The sequence below is a fragment of the Conger conger genome, chromosome 9, assembly GCF_963514075.1.
Source record: "Conger conger chromosome 9, fConCon1.1, whole genome shotgun sequence".
Lineage (NCBI taxonomy): Eukaryota > Metazoa > Chordata > Actinopteri > Anguilliformes > Congridae > Conger > Conger conger.
Window position 1 is genome coordinate 20,150,420 of NC_083768.1, and position 20,882 is coordinate 20,171,301.

Below are 20,882 nucleotides of genomic sequence, written 5' to 3' on the forward strand. Positions count from 1 at the left end.
GTGGTTTATCTCCCTTTGCTTTTTACTATTGATTTAAGGCTGAGTTGGTATTTATTCTTTCAAGCATCACTGGGAGTAAGGAGGTTTGTATTTTGTCAAAGTTCAATGGACCAGTTTGCAGAGTGAAAGAGGTTTTATTGCGCACCTTGTCCTGAACGGAATCAGTCTGGAGCTGCGGTTAAGACAGCTGCCTGATACACGCAAATAATGGTTACATTCAACGGCAAGGTCAACTGCACCCATGTTCTTCATGCTGTCCTGTCCAAATGTTTGTCTAGGCCAAATACCATATCTCTGTGTGCCACACAATCTGGTTTATGTAGGGACAAAAGGGCAGCCTACCAAACTCAACCAGCAAAGCCTTCCAAAACTTCAAATATTTACCTTCAATTTTATTGAATGTATTTTCATATATTTGTGGAAATGGAAAATTGACATTCATTTTAGTGTGCATTTAATGATAAGTTAATGGCTACTTTTGATAAATACGCTTTAAATAAATCCACAATGTATTTCACAATGGTGGGTAGCATATCTTCTGCTATAGTGAGATAAATCACTTTTCTTTTGAAATATATCACGCAAACTGAGTCATCAGCTGCACATGTATTCAGGCAATAGCATTAACTTTGTGGCAAAACGGTGGCTCATGAAATATATAACATTAATAGAGGATATTTTTAGGTAGTAGTTCTCAATCAACCTTTACCTGCCTTATTCAGCCTATGCCAATAACTAACAGAGCATAGAAACTGCATTTCATCACTGACCATGATGAAGTGAAATGCTCAATAGAGCACACTGAAAGAGCAATGAAAATATGTTTTGTGTGTTTCAATTATTTGTGAGTGGCACAGCCACTTCTCAGCTCCATTATTATAGAAGGCATTGTGCTATATATTATGACTATCATACACAAGGTACCACTCAATAGTGAAACAATTAATGGTAGCCTTGCAGAGGCCCTTGAACTGTACATGATATACATTTGTCAGTACAATAAGACTAGACATGCAGCATGTAATACAATGAAAAGAGTACATGACATCCTGTGGTTCATGCAATCGAAGATACAATTGGATAAATTATACAGAATGTAGGCTCATTTTTATATTTTATAGGCTGCCTTTTTATGGGTTCGTTTTTTGTTTTTTTTTAGATTTTATGAGCAGTGCTTTACAACCGTACCTCACAGGGCTTTTGATGTAAAAGACAGAAAAAGAGAGAGTAACATGCATTAAGGCTTCCATTACTCCATGTTAGATTTATTGAGCTAACTTGAACAAAAATGTTATTAAAAAGCTTTCATGTTATTTGGAATAGCACAATTTTGTTTTTAATGGAATTATACATGAATGCCCTTGAAAATGGTCATCATATATATGTACTTTACATGAAACTTTCACATTTTAGTTAATATTCAGATTCATTCTGTTTTGTAAATATTCAGATCCATTTCATTACAGTACTATAATCAGTTAGGTACATCTGTATGTATTATGCTAGTTAGCCAGCTCTTGGTACATAATAGCCAAACTCAACAAAATGTTGTGTGGATATTTCAAGGCTTAAGAATCAGTGAGATTCTAACAGTCACCCTTTGTGGGCGATGTGGTTCCCTCTGAATTATGAAATTTGTGCACACCACAAATCACCAACTTGTAGCACATTGAATGGCCCCTGGTCACTAGTTCAGGTATCAGGTGGCTAAGTGCTTTGGGGGCAATGCGCACCCAGTGATAGCACAGGTCCTTTAGGGCCACAGTTATGTAGCTTATAGTTATAGCACAAAGACAAGTGTTCTTGTCAGGTGCACAAATTTGATCAATAGCATGGTGGGTGATGTTACTGTCCCCTTGAGCTGCAATGAATGATATAAAATTTCATTCAAGAGTAACTGCACGACGGTGTGAAAGCTATATCTCTTTTCTCTTCAAGCTTCGAAGTGCAACGGGCTTTAACTGAATATTCAACCTTCCTTCTTCTCAGTGCCAGTTTCTCATCTTTATCTAAATATTTTCAAAGGCAGGTTTTGATATAAATATGATATAAATATTGAAATATGTTAAAATATGCTTAGATTTGTAAATGCATTAAAAAAAGAAGAGACAGTTATTTTTAAATAAGCCTAAATCTGGGAGGAAAGGCTAATAAAAAATTAAACTTTACAACCAGCAGCACTCACCTTCCCCCCAAAACACACACACACACTCACACGCACACACACACTACCCAGGATGGACGACAGAGGGCAATAAGGTAGCTCAGCAAACAGCAGACAAACAGTTTTTTTTAAATCTTTTTTTCTACCCTGCATTAGCGTTCAGGATATCTTCCCAGCAATAACTCCTATTGTCCACAGCTGTGCCCATGCGATTCAATAGTTTCACTAAAGAGGATTGGTCCTTTTTATTTTTTATCTGGAAGGCGTCCTCCCTCTCATCTCTGAGGGGAACGCGGCAGAATCCGGGGAGCGGGGCCCCTGTCTCCGTGTCAATCCCTCTCTTCAGCCTCCCGCTCGCACGGCGTGTTTAATGAAAGAATAAATCTTTCCGACAGTGGGGGCGGATTTTCCGTACGGTAAAAAGCTGAGGGCACGTCTCGAAAAAATAAACACGGCGTTGTAATATATGCGGCGAGGAAAGATGAGAGAAAGCAAATCCGAGCAGCTTGCCCCCATGCGGATCGTTTTTGGGCCTGACAACCTGCGGGCATTCATCACTTGGGGAGTCAGGGAAAGGGAGGGGTGGCAATCTGCCCCTTTGGGAGCCGCACCTGAAATGGCGGTGCAGATTTGCGAGCGGGGCCCGCGAGGAGGTCACTCGGCGGTCAGGGCGCGTATTCATTAGCCGCTCTCTCTGAGTGTCAGCGTGCCGGAGGAATATTCATGAGCGGGCCCCGGCTCAAGCTATCGGGAGTAATATTCATGAGCGGAGATGTCAGCGTTATTGAAGTGCAGGCTGGGAGAGGCTGAAAGGATTCTGCTGCTTCGCGCAGGAAAGGCGGCGGTGTCGGCTAGTTGACGGGCCTCGCGGTGTTTGCAGTTTCTCGCAGTCGCCTGATTGTTCCAGCAGATGGAAAATGGACGATTAGCCCGTTCGGGTCTTTTCCACTTTCACCTGACAAAGTAAATCTGAGCCCTTTTCTCTCACCCGTCTAGTTTTACAAAGAAGTGAAACCCGAGTTAGATTAAAAGGAAAGCTCTCGCCTTTCGCTTGCCCTTGGTTTTCTCTCCCCCTCACTGAGAGTCGGGCTCGGAGGTTGTGCTCCTCTATCAGGCCGGTTTTGACAGCGGTGTGGTGAGGCATAGGAGGTTCTGTGGGAAAAGGCCAGCGCTAATTGCCTTGCGCGGGCCACCATGGTGTGCCAGTTTCCAAGAGGACGGTTCATGTCTGGTGGCTGGTTGGGAATTAGACAATGACCATAAGATTGTTTTCCAACCCTTTCATGAATTGCAGGAGAATGCCTCTGAATCGGTAGAATTATTTGACATTTCAGACCGGTCTCATTTTGTGTCCATGGTTAGTCTAACACATGGGAATGTTTGTTTTTTCTTTTCTTGGTTTTTCACAGGGTGGGGCGGGGGGGCTAGTTGGGTTTTACTTTTATTTCTGTTCTCTCCACTCGATCAGAACCAGCACACGAGGGGATACTTTCATTGGGATCAGGGGGTACTCTGGTTCAGGGCTTTTCAGTTTTCTTTATATCCCTAACACTCTGAGAACCAGGGAACAGAGCTCAGTGGGTTCAACAAAAACAATCATTGTGAACGAGTGTGGACCGAGGCACTCTGGGACCAGTGTTGAGGGAACCCAGGCCTACAGGGACTCCTGGACACAATCCCATTTCAGTTCCTCTTCAGTTCACTGGGCTACAGATGAGATGTGTGGGTCTAAAGTACCTGTGATTTTCACCGTTAGCTGCCTGCTTGTCCACAGCCTCCATTACCTTACAGAAGATACTTTCAGTCGTGTACCGTGAATCAAACACATTCAATCCCATCATTCCCTCTGAATTCATTGCTGAATAAATGGTAGTATTTTAATTTACAGTGGTACTGTGCCCATGTTAAGTTTCGGGTTAATACTAGTTGAAAATGGCTTAATAATGTTTTGTAACAGTAGAAATTCCGTTTTAAAAAGCGTGCTAGGTGCATGCTCGGCATGCTAGGTGCATTTTAATCTTTTTTTCTGAAACTACCTCAGGGACCATTGTTAGCATTGCCAGTTATTCCTATTTACCAATGCATTCGTAACTAACAATTTTTTAACCACACAAATTTTACATAATAAAATAAGAATACATGCAAGACTAATTTTAATAAATGACCATCCTAACACATGACATTTCTGTACATCAATGAAAAAATATTACTGGCCAATGACTAGGATGGTAAGTAGCTATTAAAGCACTATAAAATAAAATGCAATTAATTCAATAAAAGATCAAAATTTGCCCACCATCCTATGATGGGCAATGACTGAATGGTGATTTTCCTTCAGTCTTCAAGTTCCAATTATCTGTCATGAAACAGAAATAAATGAGTTCCTTGAGTGGGCCAATGCTGACTCAAAATCCATTTCTCCTGTGTTTAGCAGAGTTTCTACTAATGCAATGGAATTTCACTCCTAGACTCCAGGTGCACAGTAATAACTGTGTCTGTGAATGTTCAATCTTGGATCTACACTCAGTGAACAATTTATTAGCTAATTTAATCAGTCAATCATGTGGCAGCAACTAAATGTATACAAGCATGCAGATGTGGTCAAGAGGTTCAGCTGTTTTTCACACTAAATGTCAGAATAGGGAAGAAATGTGATCTAAGTGACTTTGACTATGGAATGATTGTTGGTGCCAGACAGGGTGGTTGGAGTATCTCAGAAATTGCTGATCTCCTGATTTTCACACACAACAGTCTCAAGAAGCAGTCACTTGATTTATATATCAGTAAAACTGGTAGGTACCTGTTTCACAGTGTCTGGTCAACTTTTTGAGCATTGTGTGGGAATGCATGCGACCATGTGACCTTGAGATCAGCTGTGAATTTGGTCAGCCTCTAAAGAGTGCATCTAAAGTTGAACTAATGGTGTCGAATGAGGCCACTTAAGCATACACTCCTTCAGAAAACTATGACCAACCATATAGTATATGTGCAAATGTCATGTGTCCCCATCCTTTTGGTTATCAGAGATTAGTCATCATTTTAAATGAGATTGGATGTCATTTGTTTGCTTCATTCACATTACTGGAAAGCACAGAGGGTAAGAAGACATCACAGCTCAGAGGGGGCCTGCATGGACAGTATATGGCTCAGGAATTAAGTGACGATTATGGCACATCACAGTGTTACTGAAAGGATCGTCTGGTCTACTCCCACAAATGCCAGATGACCCCCTCCATGTGTCTTTACCCACTGACTACTGCGCTGTTACTGAGGGGGGAAGCACCACAGAGGGAGATTAATATACAGGAGATAACAGGATAGTGGTGGGAGGAAGGCTGGTGAGGGTATAAATGTATCTCATTGGTGTAAATTACTGAAAACAGACACTTGACAATGAGGACATGCGTTTAAAACATGCGTTTACAACAGGAGTGATCACATCTATGAGCCTGCTGAAAGCATTACATTATGTTGCAGTGCAACAATGGTACATATTTGGATTTTTTGTAGATAAAAGAAATACTGTGTTGGTATGTATGCTCTGAAGGTTTATTCTAAGAAATGAACATAGCTGCTTTGAGATCAGAGGAAAAAAATAGTCTTTATAAAAATATGTATGGAATTGTTGGCTCCATTTCATATAGAGTAGAATTTCAATGATATGAACTCACTGGGAATGGATGTCATTTAGAATGCTGAAACTGACGCTTTGAAAGTGACCTCAAAATGCACCAGTTTTCAGTAACTGAATTTTTTTTTTATTGTTTTCTAAATAGGCTGCACTATTTTTGTGTCTGTAAAGTTTAACCCTAATTTGAGTTAATAACCAATAACAAAACCAGCAGCTCCAATTAAAACACTGATATATTTATTCTGCTGTCTATCTTCTCAAGAACCCTTGAGCCTCTTTATTTTGTTGTTGTTATAGGGGCTAAGGCACATACCCAGGACCCAGAAGGTTGGTGGTTCAAGCCCCGGTGTCGCCACGATAACATCCGCACAGCTGTTGGGCCCTTCAGCATGGCCCTTAACCCCAAATGGCTGAAGAGGGGCCTCCTGCCTAGTCAACTGTAGCTTGCTTTGGATAAAAGCATTAGCTAAATCACATATTATTATTATTATTATTATTATTATTATTATTATTATCATCATTATCATTTCAATTACTGTGGACTTTCTAATAAGTGTAGACTAAAGTTTTTTACTTATATTCTATATTGTCTTTAGTCTTCTGCTGCTGTAGCCTATCCACTTAAGAGTTTTGATGTGTTGGGTGTTCAGAGATGCTCCTCTGCATACTACTGTTACTTCTGTCGTAATGTGCGGCTATTAGCGTTACTGTCACCTTCCTGTCAGCTTTCACCAGTCTGCCCCTTCTCCACTGACCTCTCTCATTGATAAGACGTTTTTGCCCGCAGAACTGCTGCTCACTGGAAGTTTTTTGTTTTTCGCACCATTCTCTGAAAACCCTAGAGACTGCTGTATGTGAAAATCCCAGGAGATCAGCAGTTTTTGAGATTGAGATTCAAACCACGCTGTCTGGCACCAACAATCATTCCACGGTCAAAGTCACATAGACCACGTTTCTTCCCCATTCTGACATTTAGTGTGAAAAACAGCTGAACCTCTTGACCACATCTGCATGCTTTTATGCATTTAGTTGCTGCCACATGATGGGCTGATTAAATATTTGCAGTAACAAGCTGGTGTACAGGTCTAGTAAACTGAATATATGTCCTTTAGAAAAGGTGGCATTCCTTTTGCCTGAGCTGGTTCCCTTCTATGCTTTGCTTAATGCATCAGTAATAATAAGGAGTATGGTAAGCAGTAATTGTGTACACAACTTCATTGCATACACCTTTCATACCCCATTTGTTTGAATTGCGCAGGTAGTCCATAAGTCTGAGAGTTGTATCACTAAGCTTTACCTATAGCAATGTTGTGACACGTAGCCCCAAAGAGGTTCTACACACCAGTCTCGCCTTTTATTAACAATTCTATTATTTTATTATCAAGTTTGCGTATGTGCATTTGTGAGTGTGTGTGTGTGTGTGTGTGTGTATATACGTGTGTGCATGCATATGTGTGTGTTTGTGCATTTGTGTGTGTGTGTGCGTGTATGTGTGTGTTTGTGCATTTGTGTGTGTGTGTGAGCGTGTTTGTGTGTTTGTGTGTGTGTGCGTGTATGTTAGCGCATGCCTGTGCGTATGTGTGTTTCTGGGACACTCACGGCTGGCAGAGCTTGATGAGGTCCTGGTCGGTGGTCCCGGGCGGCAGGCCCCGGATGTACAGGTTGGTTTTACTGAGCTGCTCTGCTCCACTGTGGCTGCAGCTGTTTGAGCTGGGGCTGGGGGGAGCCATGGGATGAGCGGGTGGAGCATATGACTGCTGCAAGAGAAGAGGACATCACACATAAACATACACCACACCTAATATACATAACTATTTTCACTCTACATATTTTACACACAGTAATACAACACATGAGAGAAAAGGCCATCACACATAAACATACACCACATCTAATATACACAACTATTTTCACTCTACATTATTTTACACACAGTAATACAACACACAAGAGAAGAGGACACACACCACACACACACATACACCACACCTAATATACACAACTATTTTCACTCTACATTGTTTTACACAAAGTAATACAATACGCAAAGCAAGCAAAAGAGGAGGACACACGTCACACACAAACATACACCACACCCAGTGGCGGCAGCTATTTAGGATGGGCCCTGGTGGAAGATTTTTTTATGGGTCCTTCCTCTGACAAAAAATGCCAACCAAGATGCAGATACACGCTAACGCGCAAACGCATATAACCTACGCATGCGCGCACACACAAGCACACAGCACCATGAGACAGATATTTTACAGACAATACTTTGGATTTTATTTGGCTCATGAGTAACTTTGGTTATTGAGACACAAGCTACATCGTTTACGATACCTTAGAACATTTGTATTAATCAAGTCAGTTGTTCTATGGAACAACGTGGATCGTCATAGAATCAAATCAACAAGTCAACAAATCAACTAACGATACGCTGTTTACATAACTGAAGTTTAGGCCAATGCTACTCGTGTCAATATAAGAGGAAACGCACAACACAATAAATTCACTAAATGTATTGTTCACTGTGTTCTTATGCCTAATTCAGTGAATGCATTTTGAATTAATATATGAAAATCATTACTTTTCTTAGCTTTTGTTTTATCTTTCAACTTGTCATTATTATTTTTAAAAAATAACAGCATATTTATATTTATTGCAGGTACTTATTATTGTGGGCGTAACTCAATAAAACTAAATGGACCTATTTGGTCGCTTCCTCCTTGTTAAGCGGATACAATTTATACTTCTATACAATCTATACCATGAGGTTTTTTAAAACAGCCCCCTGACTTTAACATTGGTGGAACGCTAGGTTTACAGCAGAAAACCAGTCCAGAAATTAAACAAACAAATCGAATTCACGGTAACTGCTGGGAGAATTAGCAGCTTCCTTGGCTAATTTGAATGCAATGCGAGTACATTTACGGATTTATGACTAATGTTAATTAAAGATTACAAGATTGAGAAATGTAAGAATTAAGTTAGCTCACATCCCTGTTACCGTTAACGTTCAGCAAAACAGGAATCTGGAGGGTGGGAATATAAATTGAGAGACGTTTTGACATATAGACAGACTAGGTTAACCCCAATACAGCGCAGCTGGATATAGCATGGCTACGTCCTAGTTGCAAGATAACTTTCACTTTTGTGCTTCAAGGGCATTTTCACACTAGGCAGCTGAATGACGCTCACTATTTTACGCACTACACTAGCTAATAACAACACATGATCAAGACAGTTAACGTTGGAAAACAGCAAACGTATTTCCCAGAAGCACTCTTGGCATATCAGAAAATAACACCAACACCAAATGAATTAGCCTGCCACAAGTTATTTCATTGAACAGTTTATAGCCTTTTTTCTGTAAAATAGACACACGGTATAAATTTTGCTCGATCACATGTTGTACGAAGACATAGCCATGTAATTGTAATAACCATGACCGAGACGAGTTTGCTTATTTAATGATATATAAGCAACAAATTATTATGTCGAAAGTGTTATTTTGCAGCGCGTGGTTAAAATAGAAGAACCTGTATAAAAACTGCTCTGACATATGTTGAGACGTGGATTCTCCTAGATTAGCGGCCACAATGCCTATGGGCCCGCCTATACGATTGCTACTGACCACATAACTGTTTTCACACTAAATTATTATGCACCCAGTAATGAAATATACTAATCAACCAAGAGAAGAGGACACACATCACACACAAACATACACCACACCTGAAATACACAATTATTTTCACTGTTAATTATTTTACACACAGTAATACAATACACAAGGCAAGCAAGAGAGGACACACATCACACCCAAGCTTACACCACACCTAATATACACAGCTATTTTCACTCTAAATTCAGTTTCCACATGGGAAGTGATACAAGCATAATAATAATAGCATGGGTCATAGGCCAGTAAAACATTTTCAGTGCTTATTCTCTGTTGAATATTTGTTTTCAAGAGCCAACTAGTAACAGTATGTGTCTTTTCTTGGCGATACAATAATAACCATTTCATTTGTATTACTTGGGAGTCAGGAACACCCAGATTGGAGAGAGAGAGACCTGAATTATACAGAAGAGTTGAACTTCCAAACTACAAAAAATGATGGTCCATTAAAAAAAGAAAAACATGGAAAATACACAATATAAGAAAAAAATACAAAATAACGACACATTATAATTGTTAATGTGGTGACTGTACCATAATGTTGGCACATGATGATGATAACCATGCAAAGTAGAATGTGTAGAATGTTGACACATTGGTGAACTCACAGACACAGTCTCTAGGATACTAGGATACTGCAATTCGATTTAATTCCGTCAATTGAACGAATGAACCCTGCAGATAGCTTAATCTGCATTTTATTTTTTTTTCGTTTTAAGGTACAGCAGTGAACACTGCTTGAGGCACTGATCTCTGGGGCTGTAGGTTTTCTTAGAACTTTTTTGTCCTTAAAGAAAAAAATGCATCTGCAAAAAACAGTGCCTATATATAAACGTTGTCATTCCTGTTATGACCAGCTTGAAATACCAGCTCCCAGCTGTTTCAATACATAGCCAGAACTGATCAAACCATGTTAAGTTTGGTTTAACTGGTCAAACAGCTGCCTAGCTTCAGCTGTTTTTTTCAGGACATACTGTTAGAATAATGCTACAAGACAATTTTCATGACTCTCTATCCGTTGGTCTGTCACTCCATCTCTCGTTCTCAAGCACTTTCTCTTCCCTCCCCTTCCTCCCTCCCTCAGCCCCCCTCTCTCCCTCCCTCTCTGGCTGTCATTGCACCTGTTAGTCAGTATTTATCACCGGGAAGTCAGGGCCCCTCGCTGACACTCCATTAATATCTGTATTAAAGGGATGTTGTGCATTATGACAGTGAGAGAGCTTGGACCTGCAGGCATGGCAACCCAACAAGATGTTGAGGATGAATGACATCATCCGCTTCTCATTGGCCTCCACTGGCTTCCTATTGCCGCACGCATCCGATTCAAGGCCCTAGTGTTGGCATTTCAGGCTGCTAAGGGGACTGCCCCACATTACATACAATCCCTGATCACTCCCTACTCCCCAGCTAGACCACTCCGGTCTGCCAGCTCTGGTCGCCTTACGGTTCCCTCTCTACGGTCGAGCTGCACGTTCACGCCTGTTTTCTGTTCTGGTCCCTCAGTGGTGGAATGACTTGCCTACCGCTGTCAGGACAGCAGAATCCCTCCCCCTATTTCGACGCAGACTCAAAACACACCTCTTCAAACTCTACCTTAGTCCTCCCTCCTGATTTACCCCGCCCCCCCCTTCTGATACCCCTATCCCTGTCTAACCCCCCCCACAAAAAAAAAAAAAAAAAATATTGCACTTATGATGACGACTATATGTTTAGAATAGCAGTCCACGTGTATTTTCCTAGTTCTGGATGTGATGCTTTGACTTGTGGTAGAACCTATGCACTTGTAAGTCGCTTTGGATTAAAAGCGTCTGCCAAATGACTAAAATGTAAAAATGTAAAATCAGCTCCACCAAGTTAACCTCCAGCTTGCCTGAACGGGGCGCTTCAAATAACAGGGGGGCTCTGTTGGAAGAACTGACCAAGGTGACTGTCTCACTCTCGGTGTGCAAACATGGCCCACAGTCTGGAATAAAATTCTGACCAGTTAGCAGATCACTGCCCAGAGCACTTCCTCTGACCTAGGGGTGCACAACTCCGGTCCTGGAGGGCCGATCTGCGTGCAGGATTTTGTTCCAACCAATCTCCTTAGTTTTAGTTTACTGACAATTCTACAAACTATCCTGGGTCACTCTTGACCACAGTCAAATCTTTAGGATACAATTGAAGGCTGTGGCTGAACAAATGTGAGAGCAAGACATGATTGAGCTAAATAATTAAATAATTAATAACAGAAGTTGGCACAAAATCCTGAAATGGATCAACCCTTGTTGTCCACCTCTGCTCTGAGCAGTTGGACTCCTCGAAATCTGTCTACTCCAGCAACTGAAGTAACATTAATGCACTTATGATGACTCACCACTAACTCAAAAGACACAGAAGCTGCTTACTGGATACTTTCTTACTTGTTTCAGAGCACAAAACAAGTGTCCTGGCCTGCACTCTCCAAAAATTAATGAGATGTCGGAGCCAAATAATGGGTATATAACAATAAAAGGTGGGATAATATATGCAATATAAAAATAGCAAAGTCAGATACAAAATGGAGGGGGATTCTGGGATGTAGCGTAGTGGTTAAGGTAAATGACTGGGACACCAAGGTCGGTGGTTCTAATTCCGGTGTAGCCACAATAAGATCCGCACAGCCGTTGGGCCCTTGAGCAAGACCCTTAACCCTGCATTGCTCCAGGGAAGGATTGCTTAGTCTAATCAACTGTACGTCGCTCTGGATAAGAGCATCTGCCAAATGCCAATAATGTAAAGTAATGTAATGTGGAGGCCTTCACTACTTAGGCACTTTTAGTGATGAAGCAGACTTCATTCCCTGCCCTCAGCCCCACTGTTTCCATTCAGTATTACTTTTGCATAATTTACCAGCCTATGTAGCATAACTGATTTGATCTGCTACTTCCGTATGATCAAGCAGTGTGCTGCCTTTTACGACCGTAAGACTCAACTCACTGAGTGAGAATAATGCGGATCCTGTCAATGGCTGGCCAATTATGACGCCAGGCTAACCGGATCTGATTGCTGCGACGCAATGGTTCATAAAGCGTACTTCATTACTGAGCGGTCACTTTGTATTCTCAAAGGCCATTCCACCACTCAAAATATAATAGCTCCAGGACAAACGTGAAATTAATTAAGAGTTTTTACAACCAGTATTGATTTTTTTGTAATTATGCTTTGCGTATAATGTTTTAATATATGGTAATATATGTTATAACTTTATACAGGTATGTGTTGACATTGAACATCCATCATGAATCCGAACTCTCGTATGGGGACTGACACGAAAATGAAATGAAAATAAAGAAAAGTACATTTACTTTTGCTCTAATAATACAGCATGTGAATGATCTGTCAACATCTCTCAAGAACAAATGAAAGGATTTATTTTCTCAAATATTTGACAAGTGGAATAATTCTGTAATATTCAAGTAATGCCACTTTTTCTCTCTCCTACTCTCGCTCTCTCTTTCTCTCTCCACTCTCTCTCTCTATCTCCCACTCTATCTCTCCCTCTCTCTCTATGTCTATCTCTCTCCTACTCTATCTCTCTCTCCCCCTCTCTCTCTATCTCTCTATCTCCCACTCTCTATCTCTCCCCCTCTCTCTCTCTCTATCTCCCACTCTATCTCTCCCACTCTCTCTATCTCTCTCTCCTACTCTCGCTCTCTTTCTCTCTCCCACTCCCTCTCTCTCTCTATCTCCCCCTCTATCTTTCCCACTCTCTCTCTCTTTCTTTCTCTCTCTCTCTCTCTCTCTCTCTCTCTCTCTCTCTCTCTCTCGCTCTCTCTCTCTCTCTCTCTCTCTTTCTCTCTCTATGATTTGCTGTAACAAAAGAATATTCTGCCATAATAGTGTTGTGAAAAAAAAAATTCTTCTGTAGTAAAGTTGTAACAAAATAATATTCCTCCATAATAATGTTGTACCAAAATAATATTTCACCATAATAATGGAGAAAATATATTGCTCCCTACTGCGCAGAAAAATCCCATTGTAAGCCAAGTACTTGCTGTGTAGTAATACAAATAAAACAGAAAATAATTCCACAGTGCGTGTTCTTCATGGCATCAGAAGTTCTTCTCCCTCTAAACTCCAGACTCGGCTTTTTGTCCATGGGTTGCAGAAATCGCACGGTCTGCCATTGATTTCCTTTCATTTTTAAGGTCAAAAAGTGAAGTCATACACAATAAGGCATTGAGAGTCAAACAGCACACATTACTTACAGTGCGAGGCAGAGACTTTCGAGGGAACTAACCTTTTACACAACGATCAGGAAAAGGAACACCCTGTGCTTTTGACGCAGTGCCTTTCACTCATTTCTGCTATCCATCAATTTGTTCACATCCCCAATTATTATTTATCTAGATTTGTTTTCTGGAGCCAAAGGCAAGAACTGGACAGGATAGTACAGAACAGTCCTTACATTTTCATCGCTTTTAGATGATAGGCTTATGCGTATGTACCGTACACACATTTATGGTGGTTTCTCAGTGATGCCAGTCTACAGAAAAGGATCTTTTCTGAAATTCAATAAGTAGCGATAGGCATCTCAATACCTCTTAACCCCCAGGTGGTAAATTAGGAAAGCTTGGTTCTTACAGACTCTCTGGCTCACAAGGACCCCCCGGTGCGATGTGCGGAAGGTATGCACCGCATGTTTCCACTAATCTCAAAACCAGGCTTCGCATTAGACTCACCCGTGTGGCTGTTCTGTCACTGCTCTGACAGAGGAATGGGGAAGGCTCAGGGAAAACCATATGAAGCACAAGAAGCAAAGATAAAGCTTTGCAGATCTTTGCGTGAGTTAAGAGCATCAATTGCGTTCTTATTACTGCCTGAGAGCATGAAGGAGACTGGAGTGAAATTCGCCATCCCAGAATGCTTTGTTTCCCATTCATTTCTCCATCTCTGATGTGCACCCTGTCTATTGTTGGACTGGAAAGACAGCAGTGTGTGTGTGTGTGTGCGTGCATGTGTGGGTAAAGGTCACATTTTACAAAAAAAACCAAAACAAAACAGTAGGACACCTCCATCATGTGTTGATGCAATCAACCTGAAATCCTTTGTTTTATCAAACATATTTCCCATGAAAAGTTATGGGTTATGGGTGTATAAGTATGTGCCTTGTTTATGGAGGTGATTTAATTATTTTCAAAACTAGACCAGAGTGAAAAACCAGGATGGTTTGGTTCATGGCTTGAAGGATTCAGTTATAAATCTCATATAATCTCATATAATCTCAGATCTGGTACACTGCATATCAGAAGCATGTCACATTTTTAACCAGTCATCTTTATGAAAGAAGATACAGCATGTATGAGCATTCACGAGCAGGTGAATCAGGAGAGGCAAAATAGTGCCAAAGAGTGGACAAAGAGCTTACGGGATATTAAAAGAAAGAGCGAATGCAGAGCTCCTTTTCCTCTCCTGAGTGAGATGAAACAGGCTGAACACCGGGTTGGTAATTGGGTCTGATTTATGGGAGCCCTGAGTCACTGAGACACTGGAGGGCTGGCACCATGCCAGACTGCAATAGTGTCAATATCAGAGCTGCATCCCCTCAAGTGATCCTGCTCTGAGAGCATGGTGCTGCCGAAGCCTGTGTGTGTGTGTGAGTGTGAGTGTGAGTGTGTGTCTATGTCAGTGTGAGTGTGTGTGAGTGTGAGTGTGTGTGTGTGTGTGTGTGTGAGAGTGTGTGTGTGAGTGGGTGTGTGTGAGTGTGAGTGTGTGTCTATGTCAGTGTGAGTGTGTGTGAGTGTGAGTGTGTGTGTGCGCGTGTGTGTGAGTGTGAGTGTGTGTGTGAGAGTGTGTGTTAGTGTGTGTGTGAGAGTGTGTGTGTTTGTGTGTGTGTGAGTGTGTGTGTGTGTGAGAGTGTGTGTGAGTGTGTGTGTGTGAGAGTGTGTGTGAGAGAGTGTGTGTGTGAGTGTGTGCGAGTGTGTGAGTGTGTGGGTGAGTGTGAGTGTGTGTGTGTGTGTGAGAGTGTGCGTGTGTGTGTGGGAGTTTGTGTGTGTGTGTGTGTGAGAGTGGGTGTGTGAGAGTGTGTGTGTGAGTGTGTGTGAGGGTGCAAGTGTGTGAGTGTGTGTGCAGGGGTGTGTGTGTGAGCACACACTCAGATCAGAGCTGCTTGTTCACAAATGTAGGGAGAAAGTAAAACACATTAAATCAAACAAGGTCACACACAAATAAATTCCCTTCACCTCATTTGTTTTTTCTCACTCTCTCACACTCATGGCCATACACACACACACACACACACACACACACACACACACACATAGTCACCCAAAAACCTGGACGGGCAGCCATGAAACGAATTGTATTTTTGTTGTAAAAGAGATGAAAGACATTCCCACTCCCGTTACAGAGGATGTTGTTAACATCGTGAAGTAAATGCATCACACTGGCACGCGTAGAAAACAAGCTGCATCCCATTGACATTACGCAAACGTCGTGGAGGCTATGCTGGAGTGGCGCGTCCCTGTGTTCCCTGTGCCCTGACCTCATGTTCAGAACCGAGCCCGCTCTCTCACAGGTCTCCTCCCTGTCTGACCTCCACATGAGCAGCAGTGTCAGACACATTCTCATGACAACCAACTCTGAAGTCCAGAGCTGCATTAACATTGCACACGAGGTAGGAAACAGCACCTTTTCCCCTTTAACTCGCTACGCTTACCCGGCCCGGACATACACAAATAATAAGAATAATAATAATAAGAATAATAATTAAAGAGAAAAAATGAGAAAAATAAGATAACGTTTGAAATTGTACCCCGTGGGAGTGTAGTTGGGAGATGTAGCAGATTAATAAAGGCTTGTTATGAAGGTGGAGCCAAGTGCTGGTTTAGGTTTGGATTCCCTAAGAAGAACACAGCCTTTCGCCCCAGCAACCTGTGTTTTCCCACCATTTGAATGCGCTACAGCCGGAGCCAGGATAGCGCTCGGGGTAAAGAAGGGGGGAAAAAGACATCATCCGGTAGGGAAATCCGCTCTCCCGGCGATAAGCCCGTGTTCATCCCGCTGGCAGACTGCTTCCCATGGGCAGGCCTGCCAGGAGGAAGAGGAACGTGATCTGGCCTGACAAACCGCCTCCGGGCCATCCGTAAACACGGCGCTTTCCGGAAACGCGGCCCTCTACGCCGGCCTCTGCGGAGACACGCTATTTTTAAACGCGCTGAACAGACTTTCCGAGGAGCCGGGACAGGGAGCGGAGCTGGAGACCGTACGCTGCGCCCGGGCACACGCTCTATATATAGACAAAGTTCACGTATAGAGCCTCCCTTTAGCGGCTGATGAATGGCACATTTAAAGGAACCTCTGGCTAATGTGTGGGGAGAGACCGCTTACTGTCAGACTCTCCGTATCCCTTACAGCCTCTCCGCTTGAGTTTAGCTGGAATCATTTTAAAATAGTCATGAAGAAAGATTAGCAGGTATGATTTATTCAACTCAAACCGCAGTGCTGGGCCATGGTGGAGATTTCACAAGCGTACAGGACAATTAAACTACCTCAGTAAGATATCTCAATCCAAATATTTAGACTGAGTTTAGCCCGGGAAGGCTCTGAGAGGCAGTCAGCGAGGGGTCTTTGGGTTCAGCGGTGAGGAATCCGAACGTCCCTCTCCAGCTGTGACACTTCAGCATGCCTGCTCTTTAACTCCTTGTGTCCCGCTACAGTGGACAGCGAGAGCACTGCCAACCTCCAGCTGAATACATATGCGCAGAATACCCACAACTGCTAGAATATATTATTACTTACGTTATGTTTTGTAGTGCAAGTGTGTGTGTGTCATTACCCATTCTTGAAAGAAACCGAGCCTTTGTGGAAAGCACATAAATAGTCATCCTGTAGGCTGGTTCAGTGCTCCCTTTGTTAGATAGATGTTCACATCCCCTCTTGTCTATTAAAAACATTAAAAGGGAAATGTCATTAAAAAGCATGAATAATGAGCTTGAAATAAATTTTTTTAAAGACTGTTTTGTTTGGAAAAAATATGCAGAAATGATGGTTAGTTAGGTCTAGAGTGACAGTCCCCTCATTGTAATGGATGCCTGTGTGTGTGCGTGTGCATATGTGTGTTCACAAATTTCCATTTAGTGGAACGTATATTCACTAAACATTCCCTCTGTTTTTATTCACTCTCTGTGCTGTCATTGAATCTCCTTTTATGGTAATGTGCCCTGCGGTTAGATTAGATGGGTAAAACAGATTTAGGCCGTTGGTTGTGTCTCTTAACTGTGCGTGACGGGGGACAGGTGGTACTGCTATTGCCCTCTGCTATGCTAAAGTAGATCGCTTCTACTTTAGTTTAATTGGCCACATTCTTCAGGAGTCAGTTACATGTCTCACAGGATATACAAACACACATTTGTGTGCGTGTGCGCGTGCATCATGTGCTTTCGTGTGTATGTGCGTGCAAGTGCAGCCTAGTGCATTTGTGTTGTCATAAGAGGCTCCCATGTCAAATTTAATCTCTCACACACGTGTACCCACCTCCATGCTCAAATGTACACCCTGGTGTAAAATCCAGCTATGACCAGCTTGAAATACCAACTGTCCGCTGTTTCAAAACAGAGCTTGAGCTGGTCAAACCATGTTAAGCATGGAGCTGTACTAACTGGTCAACCAGCTACCAGCACACACACACACATGCCCAAACACACACACACACACACACACACACACACAAGCACCCACCTCCACATACTCTCTCAAACACACACATGCATGCACACACACACACACACACACACACACACCAAACAATCACGGTGAGTGGCTGTTCCCAGCTCTCTGACTGGCCAGCTCTCTGGACTATAAGTTATTGCCAGTGTGCAGGGGAGAGGGCCCCCCGACAGGCCGTTTGTTCCGCTTTTATTCACTGAAACTAATTTACGTTTCTTTTACTGAAGGTCAACTGCACTCACATTCATAAATAAGGGTGTAATTGGTGCAGGACGGCCAGTGGAGCCCAAACAGCAGGCCTTGGGCCGCCCAAAAGAAGGGAACTGAAGGCTGGGAAAGAGTGCAGGAAAGGTTGTTGTGTGGCTTTTCATGGTGATTCTTTGCACACACACAACCACAGACGCACACACACGTTTGTCGATATTCACAGAGCTACAAACTCATTTCAATCAATCAAGAACTCATTGCGTGAAAAAGTTGCTTTAGGCGATTGCGTCCTCAGTAGACCAGGAATTCTCATATACGCAAAGAGAAGCTACTGTAAGTGCTGGGACTGGCACCTTTGTATCAAGCAGATAAATCTGAGTGTGTATGTGTTATTGAGCCTGGACAATATGGCAGCACTTTTCAGCTGTCATTCCTAGTTTTTTACAATTGGTTATAACTGCTGGACATGTCAAATTGCTGTCTAACTCAATTGTGTCATGTTTTGAACTCAGGTTTAACAGTTTTGAAAACAATATGTCAACATGGGCAAAAAGTTTTGCTGGTGGTTGTGTTTAAGTGAGAAAAGAATTCATGAATTTTGAAAGATGTTGTGATTGATTGCATTTTGTGTGAAAGCAATGAAAAATGATTCACAGTTTAGCCCACATAGATTGCTGCTGTGCTACCTGTGTTAAGAATTTTGAAAAAGCGTACTCTGAAAAAGTGTAGTATTGGAACATGGGTATAACCGACTGTAAAAAACTGAGTGTGTGTATTCAACCTGGACAATATAGCATCAATTTTCCATTCTCATTTAACTGTGTGTGTGTGTGTGTGTGTGTGAGGGAGAGAGACAGTACCCTTGAATGCACTTGTTCAAAATAAAATAATGAAAGATAAGAGAAGGCTGTCTGATCTGTCTGTCAGTTATATGCATCAGACTCCTCTGTCAAACTAATTGGGGCGAGTCGAGCGGACTAGAAAATCCCAATTCGTGATGCTACATTTGACAAGCTGTGAAAAGATTTTTCATTCCCTTAGTCCTGGCCTCAGAGCACCTGTCTTGAATATGCAATCTGTTCAGATTTGCTGTCTCTGGAAAGTCAGTTTAATATATACAGTGCTTTAATGATTATTTATTTACTCAGCAGAGGCCCTTATCCTGGGCAATGCAAATATTTAGCACCTAATGTCCATGTATACAGATTAATATTTACTCATGAAATTCAAGATAAAGTTATGTATTTTGGCAAGTGTATGGCTGACATTCCGTTGGGAATCCATCACGCAGACTTCTAGTGGCAAGCCCAGTTGGTGAAGCCGTTTTCCAAGCTGCTACTAAACGTTAAACCTCTGCATGCCCTTACAATGAGATATCCACGGCATAAGCCTGACTAAATATTTTTAACAGCTGGGGGATCGCTGCTGAAGCGGCAATCTCTCCCGCGCTCCCAGCATCGGAGATCAGAGCGCGATGTTCCAAAAATGGAGGATCTTAGGACGCGGCATCCCGTGAGGAAGGCTACGCTTCTCCACGTACACTCACGTCCTACACCGGCACAGCCTCCGACAAACGGCGAAGGGTTGTTCTGCGCTTCTTTAAACATGAAACGCACGCGGAGGCACTGAGCGCGCCTGGGCGGCTGTGATGCAGGCTCGGCTCACGCACGCCCGTCTCTTTGATACGTTGCAGAGACAAGGCGAAGAGCCAGGCGCCAGAACACTTCCTATAAAGACGTTCGGTGTAAAGAGAGAAGCCACTTGCGCACGCACCAGCTACGCCATGCCACTGCTGGTAACTGATGACAGATATTTATATTTTTTTTAAGTTCAAATAAGTTTCTCTGAAGTCTTTCGTAAGGATGATTTATCTCCATATTTTTGCAGGTCGAGGCAAGGACAGTCTTTGTTATTTATTTCTTTCCTTGTTTTCCCAGGGTGTCAAGCCATATGGGTGTGTGTGTGTGTGTGTGTGAGTGTGCAGGGGGGGGCAGCTGCTATCTTTACTGCAGGCCATAACAGGCTGCTGCTACAATAGAAAAAGACCCTGGAGACGTTCCAGTCAGTTAGTGAGACAGTATATGAATATGCGTGTGTGTGTGTGTATGTGTGTGTGTGTGTGTGTGTGTGTGTGTGTGTGTGTGTGTGTGTACATACATGCATGTGTATAAGTATGTGTATGAACACAAGTGAGTTTAGATTGTGCCCTTGCAGTACAGGGCAATTCTGGGTCAGTTCAATTGATACTTTGATAATTATGCTGTGACAGCAAGACATTACTCTGGCATAATGCTTCTAATGCAGACCCCTGCCACAGAGACTGGGAAACCCCAGTAGGAGCTACTGCAATGAGATTAACTGGAAAACTGAGTCTTCTGAAAACTGGTAGTTCTTACTCTCCCAGGTATTGTGGGTCAGGAGATTATTATTAGTATTATTATTATTATTATTATTTTAATAAATAACTATTATTTGCAGAGGAGTATACTAAGATGAAATCATGAGAATCT

The 20,882-nt window shown here is 42.3% G+C and overlaps 1 protein-coding gene across 2 annotated transcripts in view; it reads right to left on the reverse strand.

Moving 5' to 3' along the window:
- LOC133136547 (RNA-binding motif, single-stranded-interacting protein 3-like) overlaps window positions 1-20,882 on the reverse strand; it is a 161,938-nt gene that overhangs the window by 120,539 nt on the left and 20,517 nt on the right. For both annotated transcript variants that reach the window (XM_061254132.1, XM_061254131.1), the window contains exon 2: window positions 7,395-7,552. In XM_061254132.1, the coding sequence (XP_061110116.1) occupies window positions 7,395-7,552 (158 nt within the window). The remainder of the gene's footprint in view (window positions 1-7,394; window positions 7,553-20,882) is intronic.